The sequence below is a fragment of the Bison bison genome, unplaced genomic scaffold, assembly GCF_000754665.1.
Source record: "Bison bison bison isolate TAMUID 2011002044 unplaced genomic scaffold, Bison_UMD1.0 scf7180017864183, whole genome shotgun sequence".
In the NCBI taxonomy this organism is placed as follows: Eukaryota; Metazoa; Chordata; class Mammalia; order Artiodactyla; family Bovidae; genus Bison; species Bison bison.
Genome location: NW_011494755.1, coordinates 6,373,407 through 6,396,134, shown reverse-complemented (window position 1 = coordinate 6,396,134; position 22,728 = coordinate 6,373,407). Strand labels below are relative to the sequence as shown.

Genomic DNA, 22,728 nt, shown 5'->3' with positions numbered 1-22,728 from the left:
TGGCTGGCTGGGGCATTCTGAGAGTCCCCAGGTCTGTCCTGGCTTCAGGCATGGAGAGGTGCTCAGTCTAAAGACTCTACAAGGTTTTTTCTAGATCTAGAGATAAATTGATGTATCCTATGGGGAAGGGATAGTTAGGGAGTTTGGGATGGACAGGTACACACTGCTACATTTTAAATGGATAACCAACAAGGACCTACTGCATAGCACATGGAATGCTGCTCATTGTTATACAGCAGCCTGGATGGGAGGGGAGAGTTGGGAGAAGAGACACATGTATATGTAAGGCTGAGTCCTTCTGCTGTCCACCTGAAACTATCACAGCATTGTTAATCGGCTATACCCCAATATAAAATGAAAAGTTAAAAGAAAAAAGACAAATTGGTGCAGAGAGATGGCAATGATAATATTTAAACATTTAGTCAAAAACTGTGATCTTGAGGCTTATATATACATATGTGTATATATATATATGTGTGTGTATATATATATATTTATATTTACCTTTTGTTCTGAAAAATACTTCATTGAATTGAAAACTGTTTGCAACAAAAACGGCAAAACAAAACTTATGAAAGTTCTTAAAAATTGATTGGAAAATATCAACACTCCAGAAGAAGAACAAAGTATACAAATAGGCGGGCTTCCCTGGTGGCTCAGTGGTAAAGAATCTGCCTGCCAATGCAGGAGACTCAGGTTCGATTCCTGGTTCAGGAAGATCCCCTGAAGGAGGAAATGGCAACCCACTCCAGTATTTTTGCCTGGGAAATCCCATGGACAGAAGGGCCTGGAGGGCTACAGTCCATGAGGTCACGAGAGAGTTGGACAAGACCTAGCAACTAAACAATAACAAGGTAAGTACTAATAGGTAGTTCATAAAAGAATAAATACAAACGCCTGTTAAACATATCAAGAGGACCTTGACCTCTTTATATTCAATGAAATGCAGATTAAAGTCATGACATACTTTTCACAAGTCCAACTGGGGATATATGTTCTTCTCTCTGATGTTTGCTTTGTAGCAGTGTGATCAAGGACTAGGGCTTTATCCCAATCCATCACAGACCAATATGACACTAAGCTCATGACACAAGCAACTCACCAGGAAATGCAACAGCCCACAGACTGGTCCATCCAGTAAAACGAGCCACTGAACACCGACTTGGTTGTCAGGACAATGCCAGACTGTCATAAGGCTTCCAAACATCCTTCTGGCAATTTCTGTCCTTATCTTGCCATGAAAGTTAAAGTTAAGTCTCTCAGTCGTGTCCGACTCTTTGCGACCCCATGGACTGTAGCCCACCAGGCTCCTCCGTCCATGGGATTCTCCAGGCAAGAACACTGGAGTGGGTTGCCATTTCCTTCTCCAGGGGATCTTCCCCACCCAGGGATCGAACCCAGGTCTCCTGCATTAGAGGCAGACACTTTAACCTCTGAGCCACCAGGGAAGCCCACAGTCTATCTTGCCATAGACTGATATTACTAGTAATAAACAGTTGCCTGACCAGAAGTGATCCCTGGACATGCTTTAAATAGCAGTAGACTTAGCTGTTTTTCTCTAACAAAGCAAAGTCTCCTAAGGACCTGAGCAGGGTATCACTCTAATAATCAAGATGATTTTTTTTTTTTAAATAAGTAACTGGAAAGCACAAGGTTACATTAAAAAAAAATAATAACCTGCTGAGATACCTCTAACTTCTCACCTTATTCAACTGGGTCTGCCCCACAATTAGTCTGAGTTCTTCTCAAATCTCTCTCTCGTATTGTCCTACTTCTTTTGCCCTTGGAGTTGTTCTTTTTCATCCTCCACTTTAGCTGACTGGTTCTGGAAAGCCCTGGAATTCCTGCTGAGGGCCATAGTGTGACAGACATGAGCTGATCAGAGACAGAGAGAGAGGGAACCAGAGAGGTGAGCTGCTATCCTGAGGACAGAGGCTGCTTCTTGCCCTCAAGGCAGCAGCTATGAGGCCTGTGCTCTTGGCCTCCTCTCCTCCTCTGCCTGGAACCTCCCAGAGGTTCGGGCAGGTGCTTCCAAGTCACCAGTGGATTTGTATGTCCAGCCGCACCTGACTTTTGAACAGCATGCTAAGCCTAGGGCAGGGGCGTCCCTCTCATCTGTTTGAGAACGGAGACGGAGTCCGGGAAAATTAAATAATTTGGGGTTGTTTATATACTGTGCATTGTCACATCACTCTTTTATTTTTACAATAAAAGCTAAAACCTATTGGGCACCAAGTCCTAGGTTGCTCTAAGTAATAAGCATTCCGTATATATTAGCTTGTCACCACTACCCAATAAAGTCTGTCTCGTTATTATTTTATTATCTTTTCTTTGTAGTAGAGGCAAGAGAAGTAGAGACCATCTAAAGGAACTTGCCTAAGATCACACAGACAGCAAGTGGAGACCCTGGACTTGAACCAGCAAGTGGGATGCTGATGCTCTCAGCCGGAACTACAACCCTACACTGTCTCTAGACATAAAGCTTGGTTTTGAACCTCATCACAGTCCTTTAGATGACCTAAATCTGATACAGATCAATTAAATTAAAAGGTATTTACTCTATCACCACACCATGAAATTTTTGCACCTTGTTTTATGTCCCTGGATGTATTTCAGTGTCTCCTAGTTCATAGTCGAAGGGAACTTGAATAGAATTTATATCCTACTGTTGTGAAAATTATATAAGTTTTAATTATGTTGATAAAAAACATTTAATGAGAGCAGCCTAGTAGACACCAGACAGTATTCTAGGTACTCGGGACATATATATATATATATATATATATATAGCGGGTGTAGTGAGTTGAATGCATGTGTGCATGCTCAGTTGCTTCTGTCATATCCAACTCTTTGCGACCCTATGGACTGTAGCCCACCAGGCTCCTCTGTCCACAGGATTCTCCAGACAAGAATACTGGGGTGGGTTACCATGCCCTCCTCCCGGGGATCTTCCTGATGCAGGGATCCAACCTGCACCACCTGTGTCTCCTGCATTACAGGCAACTTCTCTACCCACTGAGCCACCTAGGCAGTCCAGTGGGTTGAATGGTGGTCCCCAAAAGATATGACCACATTCTAACCCTGGAACTTGTAAGTATGACCTTATTTGGAGGGAAAAGGGGTCTTTGTAGATGTAATTAAAGGATTTTGAGATGTGATCATCTGGGGTTATCTGGATGGGCTCTAACTCCAATGGCAAGTGTTACAGGAGACAGAAGAAGACACGACACCAGAAGAGGAGAAGGCATATGGAAGCAGAGATGAGAGTGATGCAGCCACAAGCCACAGAATGCTGGGGTCACCGGAGGATGGAAGAGGCAAGGAAGGATCCTCCCCTAGAGCCTCTGGAGAAAGCACAGCCCTGCTGGCACCCTGATCTTAGATTTTTGGCCTCTAGAAGTGAGACAGAATACATTTCTGTTGTGTGAAGCCGCCAAGTTTGTTGTAATTTGTTACAGCACCCTTAGGAAATGTATAAAGTGAGCAACCTGTGAAGTCCTTGTGCTCCTGGAATTTACATCCTAATCAAGAATGAACATAATGTAACACAATGTAGTGTAATACAAGGTAAAACGGTGTAATGTAGTGTAAAAAGATAAAACCATTTGCTGAAAATCAACAGCAGATAAAATCAAGAGCTAAACACATTCTCCTCACACTTCACACTAGGATGTCTTACCCACACTCCCCGATCTGAGTGTTAATGACCCCTCCCCTCAACAGGCTCCCACAGGCCCTTTTCGAACCTTCATGACAGGAGCTATCCCACCAGCTTGTAACTGATGGCTTAGTTGTTTGGGTCCCCCAGTGGCCTGTAAAAAGTTTCCTCTCCCTCCCCTCTGGCCTTTACCTGAGACTAAGGATGGGAGGAAATTGAGACTACCTTAGTGACCAATAAGAAGGAAGCCAGCAGAGACCAAGAAGTGAGCAGGACCACTGTACACGCGTATACAGCTTATCTCTGTCTGAGGACATGAGCCGAGAGAGCAGGGAGGCTGGAGTCTGGCCCGGTAGCCTTTCTAAGTAGTGGCCTCAAGTGGAGCTGCATTTGCTAATTTGCACTGAAGAGTCATGTGATCCACCAATGGCCATGAATGCCACTGGTGATTAGAGATGTCCAGTCCTTCCAGCCAGACCTGGTTATGGTGGCAACCCTCGAGCCACATATCATGGCAGTGCGTAAAATCCTTCCTCCGGGCACCCTGACTGGGGTGCCAGTCTGTGCTAGCAGCGGTGTCCCTAACCTCACAGATATCCTCTGTGAACTGGCAATGTTCAAACATTATTCACTTTTTTCCTTTGCTTTTTCACATGGGAGGAAAAAACATGAGACTCCGAGATCCCCGGAGTTTGTATTATTCCAACAGAGATTCTGTTTCAAAAGAGATCAAAAGCCTTAGCAGTGAGGAGAGGAGGGTGCTTTAAGTCAGCAGGGAGCAGAGCGGTCTTGTCACTTTACATGAGGTTTTAGGTAAGTCATTCGGGGGCCTCTATTCCTTTATTTTTTAACTGCATTAAAGAAGATTTTGATATTCATAAAAATAAAGAGGAATACAGAATAATAATAAACGGAACACTCAAACAAAAAATACATAATAATAAAGACTAGGCTTCAAACACACACCAAACGATATAGGCTCTGAGGCAGACCATATTTCCTGAACAGTGCATAAAAATCTCTTCCATCTCACACGCTCGTCAGCAATGTGACCCTGCCACTCCCACCAAGAGGTGGATTCTCACTTCCCTTGCCTTGAATCTGAGCTGGCTTCGGTGGTGGAGGTAGTCACTAAGTCGTGTCTGACTCTTGAAACCCCATGGACTACAGCATGCCAGGCTCTTTTGTCCATGGGATTTCCCAGGCAAGAATACTGGAGTAAGCTGCTATTTCCTTCTCCAGAGGATCGTCCCAACCCAGAGAACAAACCTGTCTCCTGCATTGCAGGTGGATTCTTTACGACTGAGCCACCAGGGAAAAAGCTTTGGTGTTTAAAGTTTTACAGTTGGCTTTAATGGTTCAGTTGAAACCAGTAAGATGCAGTAGAAATGATGAGACCAGAGTTCTGAGGGGTCAGGGTGGAAGAAGTCTTACAACTTTCTCCTGGCTCCCTTGGAAGAATATCTGCTCTCTAGACTAACCCCTTGGGGTGCTGCTTCTCAGAACCCAGCTGCCACGCAGGGAGACGGCTAGCCCTGTGGAAGGGCCACGGGGAAGTACCATGGATGTTAGTACCACCCAGGCTTTGAGGCATCCTAGTTCAAGCCCTCAGAGAAGGCAATGGCACCCCTCTCCAGTACTCTTGCCTGGAAAATCTCATGGGCGGAGGAGCCTGGTGCCCTGCAGTCCATGGGGTCGCTAACAGTCAGGCAAGACTGAGCGACTTCACTTTCACTTTTCACTCTCATGCACTGGAGAAGGAAATGGCAACCTATTGCAGTGTTCTTGCCTGGAGAATCCCAGGGACGGGGGAGCCTGGTGGGCTGCCATCTATGGGGTCGAACAGAGTCGGACACAACTGAAGCGACTTAGCAGCAGCAGCAGTTCAGGCCCTAGACGTGCGATGAAGGTGATTCCAGCACCCAGCCCCTTGAGTCATCCCCAGCCATGTGTGGCTGGGGTCCCAGCTGAGGTCCCACACTGTGAAGCACAGACAAGCCATTACTGCTGTTCTCTGCCCAAACTCCTGACTCAGAATCTGTGAGTACAATAAATCTTAATTCATCACATTGCAAGTATAATTGCACATGTGCTCCAAATGTTCTCAAAAATAATGATAGTTTCTCCAAGAAGGGATGGGAACAAGGATGTTGGCAAATCCCTCCTAACAAACATGGCCTAAAACCTAACTCATCTATTGCTGCATACCCTTTATCTCTCACCTGGCCTGAAATTCCCATTCTCAAGGTTCACACCTTGGGTGAGAAATCTAAAGAACCCTTGGTGGCTGAAGTCGCTTTGGTTGGGGGCGGGGGGAGTAAGAAGAGAGGCATTTCTTCTACTGTTCTCGCATGTCTGCTGCGGAACTGAAACCCTAGACCAGGAGAGGGTTTGTGCAGCTTATCTCCCCTTTGTTGCCTTGGAGGGTTCAAGGCTCGGACCTGATGGGGGAGAAACTAGAAAGGCCAGGAGAGGCAGCCTTGCAGTGTTAAGTCTCAAGCAGCCTGGAGTCCCACTGCACTATTCTCTGGGCCTGAGCAGTGAAAAGAGAGCACATCAAGTGGGGTTGTGCCCAAGAGATGGACAAGGCTGCAGACTGTGCTGATGGAGGTGTCAGGTCAGCCTCCCTGCAGGTCTGCTCCCCATCAAAGCCTGCCTAGGTCCCCATGACCACATGACTGCTGAACCTCAGCCATCAGACTTGACGGTAAGGCCCCCATGTTATAAGATCATAGACTGTCCTTGCTGGGAAGGACCTAGGAAGAGGCCATCCATTGCCTTCAGAATGCATAACTGGTAAACAGTTGGTAAAGATCATGGAAGAGACTACAACAGGACCACTGATGCTTTTGTTCCATGAAGAATTTAGAGGGGTTAGAAATGACCACATTATAAGCTGCTGGGGCACAAAAATACCATTTTCAAAGCATTTGTAGACAGGGAACTTAAGGCATGGCAATCATAGGGCAAAAATCCTGGGACCAGCTGCCAAGAAAGTTGACTTTGCATAATTCCTTCGACTAAAGCAATTGTTCTAAGGACAGGAAAATGCAAGCGATCCCCCAATGTGACTTTTACATGGTCTCAGTGTATGGGTGGAATTCTCCCACTATTTTCATCATTCTGGGCACTTTAAACTCAATCTACCTAATCAATGAGGCAACTATAATGGACCCTATAAAACCTGAGTAAGGCAAGATGCTTGGGAACATCTAGCAGTAGGCTTTTCCACTACTGGCCAATAGGAAACTCACATGCAATGCAGATGTGTGTGAATGCAATCTCAGAGTGCTTCCTAAGCTGACCACAACTCAGAAGCCTCCAGATTTCAGAATCTTATAAAGAGGGACTTTCCTGGGGGCAGGGTAGGAACCTTAGAGCAGGGGGAAATTGCAAAGAATGTAACTTTCATCCCAAGGGAGGATTCTTTGCAATAATGAGCAGTTGTTCCAGTGTGGACTTCAGTGTTACTTTGTGAGGAAATGAGCTCCCTGTCACTTTCAGCCTCTGGGGAGAAACTGTCTACTGACTCCCACTCACTGGGTTCATTGCAAATTGTAAAGTATCAGATAAAAGCTGATCCAGGTAACAACACATCAGTTATGCATACTCCAAGATTCTGCAATTTCATGAGCTGTCATAAAATCACTGCCTTTGCAAAATCAGCACAGCACTGGATGCCAACAACCAAACCAAAACCAAGCAAAAACCAACTATTTCTTTTTAACACAGAGCTGACTTTCATGGTGCAGCATTTGACAAGATTTCTGTTTTCAATCAACTCAAAGCCTTTATGGCATTCTGCACTGAGAACCATTGTTATCTTCAAAAATCTTTTTAGGATTCTGTATTCTGAAGATGTTTGACAGGGTGATTTTTATTTCAGTATCAACACCTGTAACTCCAGGTTTTAGAAGAGTGGTTCTCAATTAGGGGATATTTTGAAGACATTTAGCCATGCCTGAAGACACTTCTGATTGTCGTGCCTGGGGGTGTGGGGGTAGTGCTCCTGGCATCTACTGGGTAGACATCAGGAATGCTGCTAAATATTCTGCAAGTCACAGGACAGTCCCCCAGAAAACAGAGAATTGTCTGGCCCCAGATGTCAATAGTGTTACTGTTGGAAACCCTCTCTAGAAGGATAGAGAAAATAATAATAGCTTACTTCGGGCTTCCCTGGTGGCTCAGCTGGTAAAGAATCCACCTGCAGTGTGGGAGACCTGAGTTTGATCTCTGGGTTGGGAAGATCCCCTGGAAAAGGGAAAGGCTACCCACTCCAGTATTCTGGCCTAGAGAATTCCATGGACTGTATAGTTCATGGGGTCAAAGAGTCGGACACGACTGAGCCACTTTCACTTTATGCTTCCTTCCTGACAGGCTGCTGCACGGTCACCTCACACACGCACATGGTCTCTACACATGACAACAACTCTTCATGGTGGGCATCGCTATCCCCAGTGTATGGGTGGGAAAATTCAAGTCCAGAGAAGTTACAGGGCTTGTCCAAGATCAAACAACTTGTAAATGCAGAACTAGGGCTCAAACCAACTCCAAAGTCCAGATTCCTAATCACTACACTCTGCTGGGGGACCTTTGCATCATCACACATGGTTTCCAGCAGAGATGAGGTTGTATACAACCAAGAAAGTGTCCTTGGGAGCCAAGGGCTTTGGAAGGCTACAATGGAACCTGTACTTCTTGAAAGAATCTGAATGGGCCAGCCTCCCCAGTCATGATGCTCACTCACAATGGATCCAAGCCCAGACTCTTCCAGGTCCTTGAGAAGGGAGAAGGAGTATGTCTATCTGTCCATCCACCTATACCATGAGGTAAACTTTGGTATGCTCTCACTCAATATCACAGGTCTCAAAGACTTTCAGCTTAAAATAACCACTTCTGTTGAAAATTTTGGAGTTGGGCAGAGCTGAAATCAAACACTGGCTCTTTCACTTCTTAATGGGGTCATTCTGGGCAGGAAGTCACTTTATCTCTCTTCTAAGAATCAGTTCTCCCAACTGTATAATGGGTATCATTATCATCACAACTATTTCATGAGAGTGTTCTGGGGATGAAATGAGAATATTAATGAATTCATGGAGGCCCCAAAGTTAGGTCAGTACCCAGGACAGAGGACAAGACCAATGCATATTAGACAATACGGTCCATTATATCATCATATGTTTTACAGTCTATATGGATATATTTTGAAAAGGATGGGAATCAGACCAGGGCTAGATGTGCTCAGATGTGGAATGCCAATGTGGCATGCTCCATGCCATGCTGAGAAAGAACAGTGCATCATGGACTTAAAAATAGCAAGCACAAAGAACACACTGAATCTTGAGCAAGTATCCTTTGTGATTCTAACGAACATTTCTGCGGTTGCCTTTTCTAGTACAGCTATTTGTGGGTGACTGTCATCTCTTTGGTTGCCAAAATCCCATAATATAACACACACATGCTTATGCCTGATGTCGCCAGTCTTCTGCTTTGAGTGCCTCAAGAATGTGGAAAATTAAGTGAATTCTGGTATCCATCAGAGACTAATGTAGGCACTCGAAGAATCTCGAGTCAGAAGTAGAAATGAACCAGGCCACTTGCGTCCTGAATTTTATTTCTAAAAAGTTGTATGACCCTCTATAGGTTAGCAATTGAGACTTGAATCTTTTACTCAGTGAATATTTTGATGTCACATATTTTAGAACTGATGGCTGTTGAGATGAAATTAGTCACCTCTGGGATGAGTCAGTTACATGTGGAGCTTTTGTTTCCTGAGAATTTAGCCTCTTTCCCCAATTCTGGCCTGTCTCCAAAACTACTTCCTTCTACAATAGTGATATTAATATTTCACTGCACAGGTATATTTGTTTAGGAGGGATTTTTGGCCAACCTCCCAAATTAGAGGATCTCAGAATACCATAGCTGAAAGATCCTGAGAGACCTGCCACTGAAAACACGAGGGAACCGAGACCAGAGAGGATGAGAGATTTACTGAAAGCGACACAACGAATTAGCTGCAGAGCTAGAATCAGAACCTTGGCTTTGGCAGTTTGTTACTTTTTCATTTACCACTGCATGAGGTTTCTCATCTTCTTCGGGGGTAATTCTAAGGTGAGTGGACAAATTTTCCCTATATATCTCACTAATGAAAGAAACTTAACATTATATTTCAAACACTTAAATAAAACTTGGTTAAACAAGGAAGAATCTTAGGTGGAAAACCACAAGGCAAGTGACAAGACTTGTTGATTGGAGCAGATGTGAAATAGACAGAGCTGGTGTGGCTTTACCTACCTAAAATGTCCAAAAGCATCGATGGGAAACCCACTTGTGGCCCCCAGGGACCCATCACGTCCAGTGACGGCATGGACAATGGTGGGTGATGGGCCCAAGCCAGAAACAACCCTTTGGGCTTTCTCTATATGGCACTTCAATGGAAAAGCAGACAGAAGGTATGACATTCAAATTTTTAAAAAAGAGTACAGCTTTTTCTTTCAACGATTCCAACCTTTTTTTTTTTTTTTTTTTAACCCTGTTTTGCTCCTGGTTTCTAGTGAGCTGAGAATACAACCAATAGACTGACTGGGCCATCCCAACACTACCTCATGAAAAGCTGTGCAAGAGAATTTGACAATCAATATATCCATTATACTGACCAGTTCTCATCTTCTTTCCCTGTCACCTTGATGTCATCACTTCAAGGCTATTGTGCTGTTAATTTTAGCCAGAAACCTTTGAAAATTGGTAGAATTTTCTGGCCTATGTGAAAGTAGCCATCTTTCCTGGTCTGTATCAATTTGCATTTGGTGAACCAAGGCTTCCCTGCTGGCTCAGGTGGTAAAGAATCTGCCTGCCACGCAGGAGACCTGGGTTCAATCCCTGGGTTGGAAAGATCCCCTGGAGAAGGGAATGGAAACTCACTCCAGTATTCTGCCTGGAGAATTCCATGAACAGAGGAGCCTGGAGGGCTCCAGTCCACGGGGTCAGAGAGAGTCAGGCACAACTGATGACAAGCACTTTCACTTCAAACCAAGGCTGTTTCTAATCAAGTTCAGATGAAAGCGTGGCTCCACCATGGGGCCTATGGGGGAGAGACCTCAGCCCAGTGTCAGAGAGACAGCTTTATTCCCACCTATTCCCAGGTGGTGCCAGTGGTAAAGAACCCGCCTGCCAATGCAGGTAGACGTAAGAGACAGGGCTTCGATGTCTGGGTGGTGAAGATGCCCCTCAGGAGGGCAGGGTAACCCACTCCAGTACTCTTGCCTGGAGACTCCCATGGACAGAGCGGCCTGGCAGGCTACAGTCCAGACGGTCACACAGAATAGGACACAACTAAACGGCACCCCACGCCAGTACTCTTGCCTGGAAAACCCCATGGACGGAGGAGCCTGGTGGGCTGCAGTCTATGGGGTCGCTAACAGTCGGACACGACTGAGCGACTTCACTTTCACTTTTCACTTTCATGCACTGGAGAAGGAAATGGCAACCCACTCCACTGTTCTTGCCTGGAGAATCCCAGGGACAGGGGAGCCTGGTGGGCTGCCGTCTATGGGGTCGCACAGAGTCAGACACGACTGAAGCGACTTAGCAGCAGCAGCAGCAAAGCAACTTAGCATGCATGCACGCACAGAAGTCCCAAAGCAGAGTTCATATTTCCCTGAGTCAAAGCCTTCAAATCAGTCTGAAATCAAGGGTCAGGGTTGTCCTTTATATGTTTGGATGAAATCAATTTTCTTACAAACACTGTTTACTTCTCACTTCCCTTAGGGGTTTATAGGAATTAAAATGGGATTTCACTTATGATCTATGCTTTTTACCATTTTAGAAATTGTTTTTGAACCTGACCATGCAAAAGAATTACCTGGAGCAGTGTTTGAAAAACATAAATTACAGGACTCCTCACCTTGGCTCCCTTGTGGCGCAGTTGGTAAGGAATCTGCCTGCAGTGTGGGAGACCTGGGTTTGATCCCTGGGTTGGGAAGATCCCCTGGAGCAGGGAAAGGTACCCAGTCCAGTATTCTGGCCTGGAGAATGCCATGGACTACGATCCACGGGGTCACAAAGACTCGGACACCACTGAGCAACTTTCTTTCACTGTCACCTTGGTCAGTGAATCCAAATTTCCTGGAATAAGACCTGGGCATTTATATTTTTTAAAAGCTTCCCAGGTGATTCTAATGCCTAGATTTAATAATTTGGTTACATTTTGCCCTCCCTCCCTCTCTCCTTCCCTCTGTTTTTCCTGTCTTCTTTGTGGGCTGCCCTCAAGACCTAAGCACCACATATTACAGTTTTAAAAGACAGACAGCATTCTCAGTTCCAAGCCACCACCAATTTACAAATAACATTTTGGAAGAAAACATGTCTGTTAACCTGGAACTGCCTGTATGGTTACTGGCACTGCAAAGGGTTTTCAAATCAGAATTAGAAATGTGGTTATGTTCTTTCCTCTTGAAGATATATCTAGTGAAACAGACATATGTCTAAGTACAAGTTCTCATGCTTTATTTTAAGTCTTTATCATATTCAGAATGGCCCAGACATAAGAATTCAGATGTGACCTAAATTCTACATACACATAAGTTCTGAGTTAGGTTGCTACCATTCTCTTCTCTTGTTCTAAACTAACCGAGCCTGATTTCCCTTCATCTTTCCTTGTAGGCATCCTCTACTGCTCCATCAGGTTCTTCAAGCTACTCCAAAATCACCAAGAGGAACTAACACACCTTCAGAGCACAAATGTACTAATATACTTTATTATATTCATATTATTATTATGTATTAATTCAATTTGAAAAGAATTCATAGATCTCTTTAGGAAAATCTAATTTGTTGCTAGGGGTGAACTTAGACAAGTGGACCCAAATGTTAAGATCTACAAATTAATGTTCTGTTTCAAACAAAGAAACTTTCCTTTGGAATTCCTTTATTTAGTGGTTCTGCAGAGTTTCCAGGATTCCTATTATGTAAAGATCAGATCTGACTTCAAAGCCACTCATATTTTCCTTTGTTCTCTTCTTCCTTTTCCTCTGAATTCCTGAGTTATTTTAGTTCATCCCCTTTCACATTCATTTGCTTTTCTGTACTTTCCCTCCTGCTGACCAGTTTTCCCTCATGTTTGCAGTTTTCAATGAAATAATCACGCTTCTGGAAGATTTCAGGATGAGTCCACATTTTCACCCTTTCCTGTATCTGTACTCTACTGTATCTGTATCTGTACTCTTCTACTAAAGGCTGACTGTCCATCTCTTCACCTGGGTTTGGGGATAAGCCATCCACCTATTTTAGCTAATGGCTCGCGGGCAGTTCTAAGCCTATGCATTATGCCTGTTCAGCCCCTTTGCACCTCTGCCATTCCCATAAAAGGGAATTGTCATGATTAGTTCATTCGTGCAGGGAAAGTATGAGCAGACTCATCCAACCTATAGCTTAGAGTCACTTAGCCAAACTCGGCTAAAATGAGCAAAGCCAGGCTAGCCAATGCACACAGACTCTGTAAAACTGGAGGATGCTTCAGTTTACAGTCAGCCTTTAAAGCAGTTCAAGGGATTAAGAATGTGAGAGAGAACCAGTGTTTGACTTCAGGGAAGTGTCAGGTGACTGAACATCCTTTAAGGGAGGAGTGGGGGAAAAGCGCTTTTCTTTCTTCCCTTGGGACTGGAGCTTAGCGATGCTAAACACCACAGAAGACAGAAGATGTAAGGAAGATGAAGGGAAGCAGAAACTGACATCTAGGGTAGGCAGAAGCTCCTCCCACAAGAGGCCCTAAGGAGGAAACGATGCACTGGCAGCCCAGGTCCTACAGAAAAGCAGCTCCAAGGACCACAGCTCATCCCCCAGTGAATGGCCAATGCCCATCTGGCCGATGTCCAGCAAAGTCATGATTATGGCAGAAAGAAATAGCCCCTGAATCTAGGCCTAAGCACCCCACTCCTAGCCCCTTAGTCTGTTAGGATTTCTTTCCTTCTGGCTTGGAAATCTCTCTCTCAAATGGCCTCCAGGAGATTGCATGCATTGAATGAGCTCTTTCCTCTACTTACTCAAAAAAATGAAGAGAGATTTTCTTTATTGTTTTTGGAATATGGTCATGCCCACCTGAGCCACAAACCAGCCACTCACTCTTATATCTCACTCCAATGATTAATTTAGCCAAAACTGCGTCTTGATTTAAGACTCTACTTCCACCTGTAATGGCTCATCTGACAGGTGAGAGTTACTACCTACTGGGCCAGAACAATAATATATTTGTATTCAAGTCAAAGCGAAACCGCCAATGTGGCTGAAGACCACGTTTTCTGATGCCAATTAAGAAAACTAGAAAAGGTTATAGAACTAGTTTTATCCTACTTTCGAAATCCTGTCTGCCTTCCATCTGTAACAACACCTACTACATGACATGAATGTACATGACGGGCTCAGTGAGAAAAGACATCTGGGTTTTAAAAAACGATTTTTAAATCAGATTTTCTGCCCATCTGTGTGCACCCGGTCTCCCTCCACTTCAGAGGGGGCCTGCAATTTTCATCTCTGTTTCTTCATCCTGCCTGGAACTCCTCAGGAGTATAATGCTGTCCCATGTGAGCCCGAACCACAGTTCTTGCTGTGACTAGGCTGTGCCCAAGTCACTGGTTCCTAGGGTTTTGCCAGCTTGGACTGGAAAGTAGCTTCCCAGGCTCCCTCTGCCAGGCAGGTCCCCTGATGCATGGTGCACCCAGCCCCAGTCTTTTCATTCAGCAAACAGCTATGGGGCATCTACTTGGTGCCAGACCCATCTGTCCTGATTACGTGAAACCAGCAAGAAAGAGACAGGAAATGGACTAGAGCTTTTAAGGAGAGTAAAGACAAAGAGATGCTATATGGTCTCAACTGCTATTGCAGCTGAAAGCACCATGGACTTGCCGCTTTGAGACTTAAAAACAAACCTCCTACAAAACCATTTCTCAAAAGAAAAAAAAAATTCTCAGAGCTGTCTTTTCCTCTCTAACTTACTGTCGCTGTTTCCCATTATCCTTGGCTCCCTCATCTTGTCTAAGATGCAGCAAGCTGAGCCACTTTTGAGGAGAGGCAATCCCCAAAGCTCAGGACTCTGAGCCACTCATTCTGTCCCCTCCTCTTTCTATCGTCTGGGCTTCTAACATGAAAAAAATCCCTTTTTTTTCTCTGGGATCCTGCAGGTACTTATCCTCACAAGCTTGAGGTCAGCATTCACATAATTAAAATTTCTTCTTGTGATATATATATAAATAATTGGGTTGGTCAAAAAGTTCATTCATATTTTTCTGTAACATCTTATAGCAAAACCCAAATGAATTTTTCAGCCAATCCTACACATACACACAGAAACATATATATATATATATATATATGTGTTAATATATAATTTAGCCTTTCCAATATTAAATATATGTATACATATATTACTTAGCTTTTATCCTTTATATTTTAAGAAAAATGTGCTTGTGTATGTATATGTATGTAGACACACACACATCTCATATATACTTTTTCTTAGCAGATTTCCCCTACAAGCAAAGCTTGGCCAAGCTGCTCCAAGAACTCTTTAAGGGGCCCTAGGGATCAAGTAAAGCAGGGACAAGGCCTTGGGACCTTATAGTCAGTCTGCTTTTCCCTTTGGTGATGCTATTGGGGTCCCCAAGGTATTCTCACCAGCTTCATTCAATCTTGGGTACAAATGACTGGAGGCAAGTTAGCTATTACTCTTTGTATTTTAAAAAGAGTTCAAACCCCCAGGAGAAAGAGAAGACACTCTCCAGGGTGAGATTTCTGGCAGAATTTGGGGGATGAGGTGGAGATGGAGATTTTGTTCTAAGGCAACTCCACTCACCATCTTCCGCACCATCTCACATCTCTGGCTGGGTGTCCTGGGACCTGCTGTGGCTACAAATCCCAAATGGAAACCTATATTTGTTTTGCTTCTGTATGAGTCTGGCTAGACACTGGACATACAGGAAGGTCACTTATCTCCTAGACTGAAATGTTCAGAACCTGCTTGAGGACCACAGAGCACCCTCTGAGCATTATACTTTGTGAATCTTTTAGAGCACAGGCACACAGCCTTCAGAGGGACTGTCAGTTTCAATTCCAAGACCCTTGGCTATAGATGTCCCACTTCAAGTTGCTCAAAGGTAGTAAATTTGGCAACAGACTAAGCGCTAACAGCCTGAGTTCAAGAAGGAAAAAGGCAAGAGCTGACAGAACTCAAAAGGGGGACATTTAGTGAAGGGGCAAGCTGCTCATCACATTAGTTGGTCCATGAAGACACCACTATACTATGTGACAGCCCAATACAATACTTAGTCCTCAGAGTAAAAATTCTGGATCATCTGGGAAAGTTTCAGTGGAAACAGTGTACATACTCTGTTTAGGAAGATAATTCTAAAGTGCTGGGGAAAGGTTTTGGCATTCAGAAACACCTAGAGGAGAATGGCAGTTGCTGCACCGTAAAGCCACAGCATGTGGCCCTGGACTGGAAACCACCTACCTCTGAATGTTATCTTCAAGCTGTTTGACTCTGAACTCATCCTCCTCAGACTGCCGCCTCCTGGCTTCCTCTTCTTCCGCGGTTCCAGCAGGTATACCCTGCAGCAGCCATTTTTCTCGAAGTACTTTAGACTGTGGGAATGAGCAAAGAGAACAGACTGACGATACCTCTCAGTTCACACCGTCCTCTCCCTCCAAGGCCCCTCTGTCTTAGCTTTGCCCCTCATCAGTGGTCCCCTACTTGCTCCTACCCTATGTCCAGAGAGCCACCAGAAGGATTGATTTCCATATTTTCTATGATTAAAAATTTTGAAAACATACAGAAGAACAGAAAAAACTAGATGATGCATTCCTATGTAATTTCATGTGCATTTCACAATTATAAACATTTTGTCATATTTCCCCATATATTCTTCCCACAGAAGCATTTTAAAGTAAATAACCAACATCAGGACATGGAATTCCATGGCTCCCCTGTCCAGGAAATTCTCCAGGCAAGAATACTGGAGTAGGTTACCATTTCCTCCTTCAGGGGATCTTCCCAACTCGGGGATTGAGCCTGGGTCTACTGCATTGCAGGTGGATTCTTCACTGTCTGAGCCACCAGGGAAGCCCTTTCTACTGAAGCCTCTTAAAGTAAATAACCAACATCAGGACATTTCACCCATAAATATTTCAGTTTGAGTCTCTAAAAAATAAGGACATTTTCTATGCAACTGCAGATTGATTATAAAATTTCCCAAGATCACTTAATATCCAGTCCATCTTAATGTGTTCTTTTTAAAAGATTAAAAAGTATTGTTAAAAAGTACTTAAAATTTATGGGGCATTGTTTAATAATATAAAATCAGGTGTGAAAGCTTGTGGTGCAATTTGTGTATCAAGTTGTGGCTCTCTTGCCGGCTGAGTTGTGTCCCCCTAGTGGGCTGTCGTCTATGGGGTCACACAGAGTCGGACACGACTGACGTGACTTAGCAGCAGCAGCAGCAGCAGCAGGAGACAGGAAGAGGGGATCTAACAGAATGAGACAGTGGGCCGGTCTCAGGGAACTCGGCTTCCCAAAGGTGTTCTGACATTACAAGTTCCTTTACACCATGTACCCTGCCTGCCTGGTCAATATTTTCAAATTTGAACTTGGCTTTTCATACAGACTAAAAACCAAGAAAAGTCTAAAAACGGTTTGAATGGTTCACAATTGTGAGAGACACAATCGTAATGTCTTTGCAAGCAAGGCTCCTGATACCTTCAGGCTTCTCAGCAAATGACCCTGGAGTGTTGATCATAAATATCTCACAGGGTCACAAGTCCGTCTTTGATTTGTTTTTTCATTCAGTCTTCTGGAGAGAAAAGCCTGTGGTTTTTTTAAATATAAAAAACATGGTTTTTCATAGCTTGGATTTAGAAGAGAACTCTAGTCAGTGTCCCTGCTCACGAATAAATAATGCAAAGGCAGCTTACGTACTGAAGATGTGGTTATGAGCAACTGGATTCTGACCCTGCTGATGTGGCATACAAACCTTTATAAGTGTGACAGTCCCAAAAGGATTCACATGGCAATCCGTACTGACGGCTTGCTATTGCTGGGACCTTGACATGACGGATGAAATAGACAAATCTCAGGCAATTCAACCAAGGGGCAAAGGGAATATTAAATTCAGTCTGTCTGGTACAATCCAATAGGTGATTTACTGTTTTAAACTCACATGATCACGAGTTACATAATAAAAACAAGAAAAATAAGTAATTGTGTCCATAGAGTTAAAAGCCAAGACAATTTTTCAAAGGAAGAATAGTGATGGCTCTTGCTGCATGAAATATTATGAAACATATTAAATGGCTAGAGGGATTAAAGAGAATGAAATTAGCACAGGAATGGCAGATTAATGGAATAAGAAGAATCCATAAATGGCAGGCTTGAATGTAAGTGAGAAATACGTATATGACAAAGAAGACATTTAAATCTGTGGGGAAAAGGATGAATTAATCGAAAAATCATGTTGAGGCAACTGCCTCACCATCAGGGAAAAGTAAAGTTATTCCTACCTTATTTCTTATAGGAAAATATATGCTAGATTTTAGTCGACAAACTACTGAAGCAGAAGAAACATCATAGATTAAGTGTTCAAGATGGAGATGTTCTTTCCAAGGATGACATCAAGGTCAGAAATTGTAAAGTGAATGTTAGATGTGAGTTTGAGTTCATACAAATTATAAAGTTTTGTAGAAGAACTTCAAAGAACCCATATACAAAAATCAAAACGGAGATCAAAGTTAGTGAATTTTGGATACTAATGTTAATGTAATTTCATTTTACTCACAGGCTGATGAGGCCTATAGTAAGGGCTCCATTATCTTACTCTATAAAAATACATTGGATCATATCTGGGTGGTAAGTGGACAATTGATAAGTTTTTGCTTTATATTTTCCTGTACTTTTAAATTTCACTCTTGAAATGATTACACACTTATTTTACAATCAGGAAAAAGAATATATCTATTAAAATTGCTTGCTGGTCCCATACATGAGCATTTCTTAGAAATTCTTAAGCACAAATATTAGATACTCAATATATCTAAGGATCTTATAAAAAGAAATCTGAGTTTAATTTGACCAGGACCTCAAGATATCCAGAGGTTTCCTAATCACTGGGTTGTAGCAGCTAATATTTCAACACCTCCTTCATCGCCTTATAGAATTTGCTTGTCATTCACATAAAAAGTAATGATATTTCATTTTGTGGAGCTACTATATAGCCCTATTGCAATTAATAAGTATATGAATCAAATATACAAGTATCAACATGATTGCCTTCCATTCTATTTATTTGCTTTGACAAAAGACCAGTGAATGTCTAAATAATTCATATTTCATGGCATAAGAATAAGCATCCAAAGACTTTGATAATGAGAATTATATCTTAATAAAAATGAAATCAAATTCTAATGTTTTTACATTTAAATTTGCACTGATTATTTTTTTCTCCCTAAGAGCACATCTGGGATTTTGAAAAATGGTAAAATAAATAGTAATTATTGACCTATTTTCTACTTCAAGAAACTACCAATCATCACTGCAGCATATCTCCACATGGTCCAAACTTTCCAGAGCCCATGAAAACATATTTAGAGTAAAAGAGACACTGAGGAGCACAATTGACGTCTCTCTAGACAAATTATTTCATTTGAAGGAGAGAGTCTCCTGGAGAAAGCATGATTATGGAGACAGTCCTGGGGTTCAACTGGGCTCCCCCATTTAGAGTTTCTACGTTCTTGGGCAAACTACTTGATCTCACCAGCTTGTTTTCTCACATAACCCAGGGGGAGTAGTATCTACTTTGGTGTCATTATTGAGGGGATATATTTAAAGTATCACACACACATTAGGCACTGAAAAAGACTCTTGAGAGTCCCTTGGACTGCAAGGAGATCCAACCAGTTCATCCTAAAGGAGATCAGTCCTGGGTGTTCGTTGGAAGGACCGATGCTGAAGCTGAAACTCCAATACTTTGGCCACCTCATGTGAAGAGTTGACTCATTGGAAAAGACCCTGATGCTGGGAGGGATTGGGTGCAGGAGGAGAAGGGGACAACAGAGGATAAGATGGCTGGATGGCATCACTGACTCGATGGACATAAGTCTGAGTGAACTCCGGGAGCTGGTGGACAGGGAGGCCTTAAGTGCTGTGATTTATGGGGTTGCAAAGAGTTGGACACAACTGAGAGACTGAACTGAACTGATTATTTATTTTTTTAATCTTATTGAATTTGTTACAATATTGCTTTTGTTTTATGCTTTTTTTTTTCCCTGGCCTTGAGACATGTGGGATCCTAGCTCCCTGACCAGGAATCAAACCTGCACTCCTGCCTTAGAAGGTAAAGTCTTAAAGATTGGACTACCAGGTAAGTCCCAGTGATGACTATTCTTCAGTAGTCATCATTGATGATGGACAAAGGGATGACATGGCTGCTGTGTTGCCACCAGGATGCTGGCTGGGTCTGCACCAAGAGCCCAGGGGGAGCTATAACCTCAATGAATGTACTACCATCCAGAGGTGAGGCTGCCAAGCTCCAAAATGAATGATCACAGGGAAGATGACTCATGCTATTTAAGGTCAGTCCACAGTTAACTGATTTAAAGTAGAAGCTATTCCTTTCTGGTGCCTGCAGTGATCATATGTCTCAGTCAAGCACCACCTTCCTTATAGTAAAATAACTCTATCATTTCGGGGAGGATGGACTGGGAACAAAGAGAGGCAGTCATGAAGGAGTTCCACCTGTGTTGCAGCGAGGCTAGAGACTGTCCTCACCCAATCTCACCAGGGCAGAGAAACTCGGGACCTCCCAGAGCTGGCATCTCTCTCCAGTGTAACACCTGATAAACCACACTGGAGATCTCTGAGCTTTCTTTTTTTGTTGGTCAAGGCTCACTAGTAAGCCTTTCCTAGTAAGAGAAAATTATACTGCATTGGTCTCCATTTATTAAATTTTCATCATTTCGAATACTTTTTCCCCAGATATGGGAAGGTAACCTTGGTGAAAGTGCCACGTGCTTCCTCAAATAGTCAATCTCATCAACTGTGTGAAAATTTTACCAGGATAACCATAGAGAACTATCTTATTCCCTTGTCTCCAAGTCTTTGAAGGAATCTCACTGCTTTCCTATGCAATACTAAGTCATTTGTACTGTTATTTTTATTGACTGGATGAATGGGTGGATGGATAGCGGACAGATGAAATATGAAATAAACACTGTAACATTGGACTGGATCAGCAATAAATGAATCTTTAGGATCTTATTTGACACCCAAAAAGATGAGAAGTGAGACAAAAGAAACTTGATCTTCTGACATATGTTTATTGCCTGACTTTTGATTCAAAGAATGCAGATGCAAAGAACTTCACTGAGCTGAAAGAGGAGAGAATCTGTCTAGTCAAAAACATCCTCTCATTCTTTCAGTATTCTTATTCAAAAGTTCACCTTTTAAGCAAGAATTCACTGAGGTTTAGTACATTTTGGTCTCTTATCAGGAGTGAGGTGACTGTACTTTGAGCCAGAGACCCAGCTCTGTCCAGATTGACCTTGAACAATTCACCTGGTTCTGGGAAGTAAGCTTAAGCCACACCTCTCTGTAAAAAGAAGATGCTAACTTTGGCCCCCAGTCCTCCCTGAGGAACATGTCAGGAAAGAACAGTGGCATACAGCACACATGCAAAGCTTCCTACAAGGAAAGGTCCATAAATGGATTCACATGATAAGCAGTAAGAGAGAAAAAGGCAATTTTCACTACTGTGCTGCTTTCTTTCCTTTTAAACACGTTTCTCTAGTTCAAGTTAACGGTGAACTGATAAATATGGGAAGCAGATTTAGGTCATGTTGCTATTTAAAATCATGTTGCTGATGATTTCATTCTGAGGATTCATTTAGCACAACCTTGTCTTCTAGAAAAGAATGGGAAATGCAACTGTAAAGGTTCCTCTTGCTAAAAAAAAAAAAGTCCAAATAATCCACATCTAGCATCACCCTGAGAGTCAGCCCCACCTTCCCAACTAGCCCTCTGAGCGATCCAGTTTCTCTACATGCAATGTCACGGCAACTTGGGGTGAGCAAGAGAAGCCTTTTCTCAAAAAGCCAGGGGCAGTGAAAAGCCAGCAGCACCGCCCCGCTGGCCACTGGTCACACTATTCTCTGAGCCTGCAGAAAGCAACATTCTGCAGCCGGTGGAGTCCCTGTGACGGTGATAGAGCTTTCTCCTGGGCTGCCATCAATTATAATGCTTAAGTGCATTCTGTTTTAAAGAAAAATAAATAAATAAACACCTCTCTCTTCCCCGTGGTGCAATGAAAACCAACCAAGTCAAATCATTTCAATACTATCTTTTGACAGTGCTCTAACAGGACACTTTGAAAACTATTAAAGTAGAAATAAAACACATACATAATCTGGCATGCACAGCATTGCTCTTTTATCAGACCACACTGCTCTGATCTCCTTCTCCTCCATATCAAGACAGAAAAGATTGATATTTTAAATTTAATAAAGAGCACTATGTTAAATGTATCACCTCTGCATGCATGCACACACACATACAGCACCTATGGATTACAGATATAGCTCCGGAACTCTGCCTCACCCACCATGTGGAAATTCTCCTCCAATTTCTATATATAACCACCACAGTTCGGAGGCACACCCCACCCCCTAAACCGGTCCACAGGCACCCTATCATCTCATCAGGCTTGCAGAAATTGGAAGGCTGTGTAACAATGCCCTGAATTTGAGAAATTCCCAAGAACAGCCCAGGGATGGTTTCCTGACTGAATGAAAAAGGGCTGGTGCAGCCCTCGGCAGCGCCTTCACCCAGGGCAGGCTCTGCCCGGCTCCCTGGCGTGTGATCTGCATGTCTAATAACAGACAGGTTCGAGGGATCAGCTGCTTACCTTGGAATGCTGCAGCAGAAGTATCTGCTCGTCCAGCTCTTGGCGCTTGCCTTCTATCTCCGTCTGCCTCTTTCTTTTTTCCTTGAAAATAAAAGAGAGAGAGAGGCTGTAAGAGTGGGTGGGTGTTGGCTC

The 22,728-nt window shown here is 43.2% G+C and overlaps 1 protein-coding gene across 6 annotated transcripts in view; it reads right to left on the bottom strand.

Annotated features, from left to right (window-relative positions):
• Positions 1-22,728, bottom strand: part of LOC104991163 (paralemmin-2) — a 517,429-nt gene that overhangs the window by 271,725 nt on the left and 222,976 nt on the right. For all 6 annotated transcript variants that reach the window (XM_010843550.1, XM_010843556.1, XM_010843549.1 and 3 more), the window contains 2 exons: positions 22,597-22,677; positions 16,161-16,291 (listed from right to left, as the gene is read on the bottom strand). In XM_010843550.1, coding sequence (XP_010841852.1) covers positions 16,161-16,291; positions 22,597-22,677 — 212 coding nt within the window. The remainder of the gene's footprint in view (positions 1-16,160; positions 16,292-22,596; positions 22,678-22,728) is intronic.